The 10,579-nt window shown below is 53.7% G+C and overlaps 1 protein-coding gene across 2 annotated transcripts; it reads right to left on the bottom strand.

Moving 5' to 3' along the window:
• Positions 1-2,716: 2,716 nt before the first annotated feature.
• Positions 2,717-5,402, bottom strand: FHL3 (four and a half LIM domains 3). 2 transcript variants are annotated; one of them, XM_008061645.1, is made up of 5 exons: positions 5,221-5,402; positions 4,940-5,114; positions 3,930-4,099; positions 3,652-3,838; positions 2,717-3,523 (listed from the first exon to the last, which is right to left on the bottom strand). In XM_008061645.1, the coding sequence occupies exons 1-5, from the start codon at positions 5,374-5,376 to the stop codon at positions 3,369-3,371; spliced, it is 843 nt and encodes a 280-aa protein (XP_008059836.1). In that variant the 5' UTR covers positions 5,377-5,402; the 3' UTR covers positions 2,717-3,368. The 2 variants fall into 2 exon arrangements, with proteins under 2 accessions (XP_008059836.1, XP_021569901.1); XM_021714226.1 differs by having other exon boundaries at positions 3,656-3,838.
• Positions 5,403-10,579: the final 5,177 nt, after the last annotated feature.

Here is a 10,579-nt window from a genome sequence, read left to right as displayed (position 1 = left end):
GTGGCATGCTCATGGTCACTGCAGCCTCAACCTGTTGGGCTCCGGCGATCCTTCTGCCTCAGCCTTCCAGGTAGCTGGAACTACAGGCGCGCGCTACCACGCCCACTAATTTTTTTGATTTATTGTAGAGATGAGGTCTCACCAAGTTGCCCAGGCGGGTCTCGAACCCGTGGGCTCAGGCAATTCACTCACCTCGGCCTCCCAAAGCACAGGATTACAAGCTGAGCCACCAAGTCTGGCAAGAATTTTTTAATGTTTGAAAAATAAAAATGCATATAATGACCTGTGTTTTGCCTACTCATAGGAGTGTTATGAGGATCATATTTGTATGGACTCAGACAGTCTTCTCACCTCGACCTCCCAGAGTGTTGGGATTATAGGCGTAAGCCACAGCGCCCAGTCTTGTATATTGAAATTTAAATAAGACCGCCAACCTTAGGGAAAGGACCCCAGTCACAACTTCTCATCTGGGGCTTTTCCTGGGCCACTAGAAAGATGGAGATCTTCATTCAAGAATGGAGAGGTCTAGTAAATGCTTTTTTTTTCCTTTGGTGGGGAGAAGGTTGTTTGGGGGCTACCGTATTTCATTGGATATGAGATAACACCAAATGTAAAACACCATTATTTTATGCTTTACTGAGGAAGAGAGCAAAAAATTGCTAAACTATAATACAACTTCAGTTATACACCTAGATATCTGAGATACTCTGTCTAAAAATGTTAACACTGAAATAAATGAAACACAGTACTGTAGCCGCACTCTCTCTTCCTCTTAGGTGGGATAGACCATCATACCAACACCATCCTCCCAGTCACTCTGCCTCAAACCTGATGCCTTCCTTCTCCTGAACACTTCTCCATCCTCAAGCCATCAAACCATTTAGCAAGTCCGGCCTTTTCCACTCGTGCTACCTTGCCTCATGATCTCTCACCTGCACCACTGCTCATCTTACCTCTCCAATCCATTATTCATGCCGCAGCCCTAGTGATCTTTCTAAACCTATGTTCATCTCACACCCCTGCTTGGACATTTCCATTGGCTGCTTTTCCTACAGGGTGAGCTCTGTTTAACTTGGCATTCGGCTTTTCACAAGCTGGGCTCTGCCTGCCATTTCACTCTCTTGACATTTCCTCCAAATGAAAGTACTTGCTGCTTCCCCCAAAGCACCATGTTTTTAAGGCCTGCAGGCTTTTGCGCCAGCTGTCTGTGCTTGGACTGTTCTTCCTCAACAAGTATTTATTGAACACGGAGTATGTGCTGGGAACTGAGGCAGGGTGAGCAAGGCAGGCAAAAGTTCAATCTCAGAGAGACCAGTGGGAGAGAGAAAAAAAACGTAAGCATACACATGAATTAACTCTAAGTACACATGGTGGGCATTTGTAAAGGTTTGTTGAAAGTGTCTAGCCGGGCTCAGTGGCTCAGCCTGTAATCCCGCGCCTTGGGAGGCTGAGGTGAGTGGATTGCCTGAGCCCACGAGTTCGAGACCCGCCTGGGCAACGTAGTGAGACCTCATCTCTACAATACATCAAAAAATTAGCGGGCGTGGTAGCGCGCGCCTGTAGTTCCAGCTACTTGGAAGGCTGAGGCAGAAGGATCGCGCCCCCCAGCAGGTCGAGGTTGCAGTGGCTGGGAGCGTCCACTGCATTCCAGTCTGGGCGACAGAGTGAGACTCCAACTCAAAAAAACAAAACAAAACAAAGAAAATGTCAGTCACGGCCTCAGAAAGTTCAGAACTCAAATTGGGTCCAGGAGGCAATGCAAAGTAGATTACAACCCTGGATCTACCAGAACCTATGTGACTTTGGGCAACTATCGGCGCCTCCGTCTCTGTGTAATGTAAGTAATAATGTCAGCCTCATAGCATCTCGGGGAGGATTTAGTATGAGATACATATAATCACGCGGTTTCCGCTGGGCCTGAGGGGCCCCTCCCCCACACCCCCAGGGCGCCGAGGGTCTGCCCGCCCAGGGCCCAGGTCCCGCAGGGGGCTGCGGGCGCGACTGGTGCGCACGAACCTGCCACTTTTAGAGGGGGCCCAGACCGCAGCCGCCAGAGGCAGGGGCAGGGGACGGTGGAGGCCTGGAGAGGGGAGCAACGCCCCGCCCCATCTCCCCACTTTGGGGGCCTGCCCCCCTCGTTCATTCCACCCCCGCCCTTGAATCACGGGGGGGGGCGGGGCCGTGACCCATTCATGCCGGGAATCGGATCCAGATGTTCCCGCGGCGCGTGCAGCTGCATCCTTGCCTTTTTTGGCAAAAAACGTGCGGCCGAGCGGATCCCGGCCGCCCCCGCTAATCCTTGGGAAGAGAGAGAAGGGGGTTGAGGGTCCGGGCCCAGACTGAGCTTCAGAACCAGGTGCTTGCTATGAGAGATTTGGGCAGGGCTGTTAGGGGAGGGGGACGATTTGTATCAGATGAAGGAACCCAGGGCAACCCCCTCCCCCCCACGCTCCTGTCTGGAACTTTCCCAAACCCCTCCCTTCCCTACAGTGGAAAAACCCTCTGCCAGCAGGGGGGAGGCAGGCCAAGCTGAGGGGCCATAGCTGTGGCGGGGATCCCCTTCCTGGGGAGACTCCCACCCCCGTGGTCCTGCCCCCCTCTACCCCACCCGGCAGGGAGGAGGTCTAGGAGAGATTCAGAGTCTCCAGTCTGTGAAGGCAGCTTCTTCACAGGACAAACACACGGACAAACTCCCTCTACACAGGACAAACACATGTAGTTCTTCACATTGCTTTATTGCAGACTCAGGAAGGGGGTGAGCCAATCCCACCCCTTGCCCATCTCTGGGCAAAATGGAGCTGAAATAAAATGCCAAAATGTGAAGACACTCAACAGACACAGGCTGGGCAGTACCCTGTACCCTAGAACCCCCTAATCACTGAGCCCCTGATCTGCTTCCCAGACAGCCCCAGCCCTGGGGATAGGGATGGGATGGAGTGGATCAAGCCTGAGTACAGTCCACTTTTGAAGACTTCTCAGGCACCCAGAGGAGACCTAAAGTCTATGAAGAGAAGTCTAGATTTAAGGGGGGCCTAGGTCCCAGAGTCTGGGATTGGAGGGCTGGGGTCTAGAGTCCTGATGTGGGGAGAGGGCTTGGTCTGGGAACCCAAACTGTAGAAGATAGGACTTAGCTCTGGAGTCCAAGTTTGGGGAGAGGGCGTGAATCATGGAGGCCCTATAAGAGCCCAGCTTTGGGGGCCTGGGTCAGGGAGTACCAGTTTGGGGATGTTGGAGTGGGGAGACTGAATCCTGGAGCCCAGGGGAAGACCCATTTTGCGGAGGAGCTGGGTCCCAGAGGTGGTTTTGAAAAGGAGTCATGGTCCTGGGGGAGCCCTGGTATGGGAAAGCCTGGGTCCAGGAGCACTGGCTCAGGGACCTGCCTGGCTGCAGCCCTGGCACAACACTTGGTCTCCATCCGGCACAAAGCCTTGGCCCACCAGGGAGGTAGAGCAGCGGGCACAGGAGAAGCAGCTGTGGTGCCAGTGTCGGTCTTCAAAGGACACATACTTGCCTCCACCGAGTCCTAGAGGGAAGCTGGAGGTTAGCTCTGCAGATCTGGGGGCTAGGAGGTCATACCTTCAACCTCACCCAATATAACATCCCACTCCCTTCCCTGCACTCTACCCATTCCATTCTCTGACCCATGCCCACCTACGATGGGGCGCTTGCAGCTGCTGCACTTAGGTGCAAAGAGTTCTCCAAAACAGGCCACGCAGTAGGGATCTTCATCCCGGGAGGTGAACTGCTGTCCTGCCAGGGGCGTCTGGCACCCGGTACAGACCAGACATTCTCGATGCCAGGGCTGATCACGGTATGTCACTCCACCCTGTGTCAGCGTCTGTGGGGGCAGCATCCATCAGTGGGGATGAGTAGGGATTTCCACCCCACAACAGGCCTACTCACCCCCACCCTGCTGGCCCAGCCCCAACCTTGCTGCAGCGGGCGCAGCGAGGCGCGAACTTGTTCTCATAGCAGGGCACGCAGTAGTGAGCACCCTTGTCGGGCACAAAAGAACGGGAGCCCAGTGGCTGCTCACAGCCGCTGCACAGGAAGCAGTGCTCATGCCACGTCTGACCTCCATACTCCAGCTTCCGGGACCCTATGGGGAACAGGGGTTCCACTCAGAGGCTGTGTCCTAAGCTCCTGAGGGCCACCCTCTGTTACTTCCCCAGGAGAGTCTCCACTGCTCCCATAGCTTGAGCAGGGTGGTATGCATGCACATGCAGCAGGCTCCCACCATGTATTTAACACATGCCAACCTCTCCTCAAACACTGGACATGCTAGGCCCCTCCTCTCGGGAACTAGACATGAGGGTCTTGGCATATGTTAAGCCCCATATATCCTATATGTGACTATCTCAGCACACATCAAGTCTCCATGTAGCAGTCATGAAGCTTCAGTACATGCTAAGCCCTTATGCACCAGACATGATGGTTTTAGCACACACACAAGACCCCACATATACCAGGCAAGCAAGTCTCTGCCCAAAGTTCTAATGCCCTGGGCATGACAGGTTCAGTACATGCCCTTGCATCTCCTAGGTATGCCATTATCCACATGTGCTGAGTTCCCATACATTAAGCCCTTAGTGTATCAGTCTCTGTATACATTGAGCCCCAATGCACCAAGAGTGACTGTCTTAGCCTACCTTTAGCTCCTACATGTACCAAACATGCAGATCTTCACACATGCTAAGCCCCCAGGTATGTATCAAGCATGTCAATCTATCCACACATAGTAAGCCCCCAGGTGTGTGTACCAGGCCTACTGGTCCGGCACATACTAAGCTCTTAGCAATGTATCAAGCTTGTCAGTTTCTGCATATGTACAGGTCTCTGCACATACCAAGCCTCCATGTACCAGACAGGCACATGCAAGGATTCTACCCAGATGCCAAGCATGCCAGTGGCTGCACAAGATGAGCCCTTGGAGACGTACCAGGCATGACAGTTTCCCCGCAGGCAGAGCACTGTGAGGAGAAGGCACTGCAGTAGCAGTCATTGCAGAGCAGCTCACTGTCCTGGCAGGTGAAGGGTTCATCAGCTAGGGAGCGCTGGCAGCGGCAGCAGCGGAAACAGCCCTCATGGAAGTGGCGGTCTTCATAGAACAGCTCCTGTGCGGAGCAAAGCAGGGACACTGGCACCCAGGTCAGGTGGATTCATCCTTTCCCCTTCCTTCAGATTCCATCCACTCCCCGCCCTGCCTGGTTGCGTTCTTACCCTCGAGTCATGCCCGATGAGCTGCTGGCACTCAGCGCAGGTGTTGGCAAAGGTATTGTCATAGCAGGGTACACAGTAGGGGCCGCTGTCTGTCTGGATGTACTTTCGGCCATACAGGGACTCGCTGCATTTTGCACAGTCAAATGACTCGCTCATGGTGGCAACGGTGAGGGAGCTCTCCTGGAAGCATAAGGTGGAGCAGGGGTTACCCAAAGGGGCTGGGGCTTAGCCCCTGGCAAGCGCCCTTTGTATTCAAAAAAGAGCAAGAGACCAGACACAGGAAATGCCAGATCAGAGCAGGTGGGAAAGGGGTGCTTTTGGGAACCCAGAAGTCCTGCATGTTTCTTTCTGTATTTAACAGTGGGGGTGGGAAGAGGTCAGGAAAAAAATCAGGAAGCAGAAGTTGTTTTCTTATCTAGGTCTTGGCAGATCTGGGGGGAGGGGGCTTTTCCTGGGTCAATGACTCATTTCCTGTCCCAGCCAGAGTTTAGCCTCTACTGTCCTTATGGTCCCCAGGGTGGCAGGAGCATGGGCAGGGAGCCACCCCATCCTATTCCATATGAACAGCACTCCCACTCTCTCCTGACTCCTATGAAGAGACCCGAGGGATATAAATAAAGGAATTTTACCGGGGGCTCTGGAGTGGGGAGTCAGGGATGGAAACAGGCTACTCCCGCCCCCTCCTGATCCAGGAAGCAGTGGAATGCTAGAGGGATGCTGGACTATGAATGGCGGAGGCGGCCAGTATGAGAAGTTGGACCTCCCAGCCCAGAAGAATCAGCCAAGCAACTAGAACTTCAGAGGCTCAGTTAGGTTTAAACAGGAAGGAAATCCTGCAAGCTGGACACAACCAAGCTTCCCCAGCTGGACCCTCTGTCCTCATGCCCCTTCACCCCTGCTGTGCCTCTGGTTACCCCAGCCTGGGCAGCCTTGGCTTGCAACATCTGTAGCAGCTGTGGCAGCACATATGGCCAGATGTCAGAAAAAAGGAAAATGGGCTGCCTGAGGGGCAGAGAGGAACAGGAAACAGACTAGGGCAGGGTGCCCCTGCTACCCAGTGCCAGGCATCACTCCGGGAAGGCTAGTCTGGAGAGGCCCTGGGATCTTTCCATCCTCTGGGTCATTATTTCCCTCCCCCTGCCCCTTGGAGAGAGATAGTCTCTCCCCACCTTTTCTGATTTCTCGGGGTTTGTGACTGGGGAAGGGACAGAGAGCAAGAGCTATTTGAAGACATTTTCTCCCCAGTCAGGTTCCCTCTTGGGTGGGGAGCAGGGCATGGGGGAGCCCTGAGAGAGCTGCTGCTGCAGACACCCAGCCCCCCACCAAACCTCAGACACTTTTCATTTTCTCAGGAACAAAGCATGTTTGCAGGATGAGGTCATCCACACAGCTGCCTCTGGAACAGGAGTCTGGGGAGTGGGGCAGTAGGGAAGTGGGGTTCCCAGACCCTTTTGCTGCCCATGATTCCAGTCTCCAGCCCCAGAGTCGGAACTCCCCACCCCTCTCTCCTGTACCAAGAAGTCTGCTCTCTAAGGACCGGGATCCTGGAGTGGTGGAGCGGTACCACCAGGACCCATAGGAAGGGGATGTTCTCACAGCTGTGCATGAACCCAGGGGAGTTCAAGGGACAAGGGAACCCATCAACCCACATCTCCCATTAGACCCCAGTGACTGGCAGTCCCTAAAGCCTGCCTAGGCTCAAGTTGAAGGAAAAAGAGGATTTTTCTCATTCGCCCCCAGTGGGAAATTCTGGGCAACAAGCAATGCTCTGGCTTGAAGTTCAGACTCCAGGCACCAGCAGATGCCTCCAGCCTAGAGGCCTGACTCTTCCGACGAAGAGACGCCTTCCATACAATGGGAGAACACCCAGCTTGAAAGCCAGGTCAGGGCACAATGCCACCAGGGACTCCTAGGGTGGAAGCCATTCTTTTTTTAGCCTGCCCCTGAGCTCTTTTGTAGGGTGGAGATACCCCTCCTTTTCAGTTCCCTCCCAACACTCAGGCCCAGGTTTCCTCTGGCTCAACATCTGAGGATTGCCTGGGCTGTCAGCCACAGGGCAGTAGGGGCCACACAGGTGGAATGTGTCCATGGTGGGGGGTACCCTGGGTCTTTTCTTTCCTTCCTGGCTTGGCCTGCAGCAGCTGCCACCTTCCCAGGCTAGCCATGGTCCACCCCCTGGGAAGTAGTCACCACTCTAAGACAGAGGCACCCCAAATAGGGTATGAGCGTGGTTTCTATTTCCTTCCCAGAATCTCCCAGTGTCCTAGTCTATCCAGCTGGACCCTGCTGAGGACAGAGGAAGGGCACCATTAAGGCCCACCTGTCTCTGCCCGTCCCCCCCTCCCTCCTTCCTCCCTCTTTCCCTGGCGAGGATAGGGGACTGGGGGAATTGGAGGGAGCCACCCTTGTATTCCTTCCTGTCTGGTAAAGGGGAGAGTTTGGGGGAGACTACTCTTCTGCAGATGACTCTCAGCCTCTTACCCCCACCCCCCCAACAAGGCACCTCCTAGTGAACCTGCAGGAGTCAGAATAGCTGTATAACTGGCTGCCATGTGTGAAGCAGCTTGAGCTGCAAGATATAAACCTGGGTTTGAGTCTCGGCGCCTTCACTTACTAGCTGGGTCAACTTGGGCAAGTCATTCGAGCTTTCTGAGTTTATTTTCCCATCTAATTAAATGAGATACCACTACTTCCTACCTCCTTGAGTCATTGTCAGGCTTAAATGCGATGATACTTGGAAAGTACCTGGCAATAATAAATGCTCAGTAAATAAATGGTAGCTAAGCCAGATGTGGTAGCTCACGCCTGTAATCCCGGCACTTTGGGAGCAGAGTCGAGAGGACTGCCTGAGCTCAGGGGTCTGAAATCAGTCTGGGCAACATGGCAAGACCTTAGTTCTACAATAAATTAAAAAATTAAGCCGGGCTTCATGGCTCAGCCTGTAATCCTGCGCCTTGGGAGGCTGAGGTGAGTGGATTGCCTGAGCCCGCGGGTTCATGACCCGCCTGGGCAACTTGGTGAGACCTCATCTCTACAATAAATAAAAAATTAGCCAGATGTGGTGGCTTGCGCCTGTGGCTCTGGCTACTTGGAAGGCTGAGGTAGAAGGATCGCCGGAGCCCAGCAGGTAGAGGCTGCAGTGGCCATGAGTGTGCCACTGCATTCCATCCTGGACAACAGTGAGACTCCAACTCAAAGTAAATAAATACATAAATAGATAAATAAATAGTAGCTGTTATATTTTCATTATTAGCCTCTCACTCATACAGGGGTCAGACAGCAGTTTCTCAGATAGGCCTGATTCAGGGAGCTGGCCTGGAATTTGACCTGGACATTCTCAGCATAGGCCCAGGAAGACAGCAGGAAGCCCCAGGCCCATGGGGTTTGCTGAGACCAGTGAGGCCAAGAGTGGTTCTAGCCTAGACAGCCTGACCCCAGTAAGCATAACTCTGAGACATCTCACAGGTCCACAGGTGGACACACCTGCATGCTGCTTTGCTCCTCACAAAGGACACGCCCACCACCTTCTCATCAGATCTCACAAAAGGCAGGGAGGATACAGTAGCATGCCCATATTACAGCTGAGCAGTAGGAGGCCAGGGATAGGGTAGGGTGTGCCCAAGGACACCTACGTATCAGAGTCCAGGTTGCTGTCCCCTAGCTTGGAGCACCCCCTTTCCCTAAAATTGCTGCCCTGGTGAAGGGGATGGTCAGCTTTTAAGGGCAGGGGGCAGGAGATGCGCCAGAGCCTGGCTCTCCTTCCCAGCTGCTAGCCCTGTGACTGGAAGACACCCAGAGCCTTTCCAGTTACCCGTGCCAATCACTCAACCCTTTTGTCCCCCACCCAACACTCCCCACTGTCCAGGAGGACCCTGGCCAGGCCTCACAGCTGTGAGTCAGGATCAGAACAGATCCCTCCCCCATCTCCCAAGAGTTGACAGGAGACTTAAAGGGGGAAACAGAACTTTCCCCACCCCCTTTTGCCAGGTTCCTACTCCAATCTCTGTTCTCCCCCATGCGGCCTGAAAGTTAGGGCAGTGTAGGGGAAAGGGGGTGGGGAGCAGGATTCCACCACTGCTCTGGGGACAGAAGAGGAACAGTTCATTTACCCGGGGTCCCCCAGGGCTGCAGCAGCCCTTCCAAGATTTGAGTTTAAAAATAAGTTGGGGGCTGGGTCGGGTGGCTCATTCCTGTAATCCCAGCACATTGGGAGGCCAGGGTGGGAGGATTGCTTGAGTCCAGGAGTTTGAGACCAGCCTAGGCAACATACAGAGGCCTACCAAAAAAAAATTAAATTAAATTAAAAAAGTAGCTGGGCGTGGTGGCATATGCCTGTAGTCCCAGCTACTTGGGCGGAAAGATTGCTTGAGCCCATAAGGTCAAGGCTGTAGGGAGCCGTAATTATGCCACCACATTCCAGCCAGGGCATCAGAGTGAGATCCTGACTCAAAAACAAATAAGTAAAATAAAATAAAAATAAGTTGGAGCTGTCTTGGTGGCTGTGTATGTGCATGGAGCTCCTTCCTGATCAATTTACTGTCTTAGGTCCTCTACTTGAGGGGGATGGGTTGGCTCAGAGTGTCAGCTTTCCCATAGCCTCATCCCCAGTCTTTTGGTCCCTGGCATCTTAGGGTCTGTCTTAGAAGCTGTCAGCCCACCTAGGTCTTTTTGCCTCCACTAAGTCCCAGTCTCTGGTGTCTAGCTGTGCTCCACTCAGCATCGCTCTGTGTCTGGGCACACTTCAGCTGCTGTCTTTACATTCTCCACGTCTCTATCTTGACTGGCTGTCTCCCAGCGGGCCCAGGCCTCTGTAGATCTCAAGTCTTGGTGTCTTAATGTCTCTATTGGGCTGAATGTCTCATTCCCACCCTCGGTTCTGCATCCAAGTCTCTGTTCCTTAGCATCTCTGCATGCCGGAGTGTCTCTGTCTCCAGCCTCTAAGAGACTCTGTAGGCCTCAGAGAGGCATATAATCTGCACGAGGCCAGTGAAAACTGAAGCCTCAGGGTCCTTTCAAGGCCCTCCCCAGTTTCCCCAGTGTTCACTGGGGTCATACGTATGCTTTTTCTTAAATTGCTCCACAAAGCCTGAGTCGCCCCCAGTCCTTGGTTCTGTTCACCGGTAACTCTGCGCCCAGTCTGTCCTTGTTTCAAGCATCTCGGTAGCCTCCTGTGGCTCGAGTCCCTGCCTGCCTGCCTCGGTCTCTCTCTCCACCAGGCTTTCTGAGAGCCTCAGTTTCTCCAACGCTCGTGGCCGATCTATCTTTCTGCCTTTCTCTCTCTCCCTCTCCCTCTCTGGCTTTATTTCCAACTTGGTCCCCTCCCCCGCCAACTCTCGAAGCGGCCCCCACCCCGCTGGGG

The sequence above is a fragment of the Carlito syrichta genome, unplaced genomic scaffold (genome assembly GCF_000164805.1).
Source record: "Carlito syrichta isolate Samal-C Ts95f unplaced genomic scaffold, Tarsius_syrichta-2.0.1 Scaffold305386, whole genome shotgun sequence".
NCBI classification, from domain to species: domain Eukaryota; kingdom Metazoa; phylum Chordata; class Mammalia; order Primates; family Tarsiidae; genus Carlito; species Carlito syrichta.
Note: the sequence above shows the minus strand (reverse complement) of the source record. Positions and strands in the feature narration are given on the sequence as shown.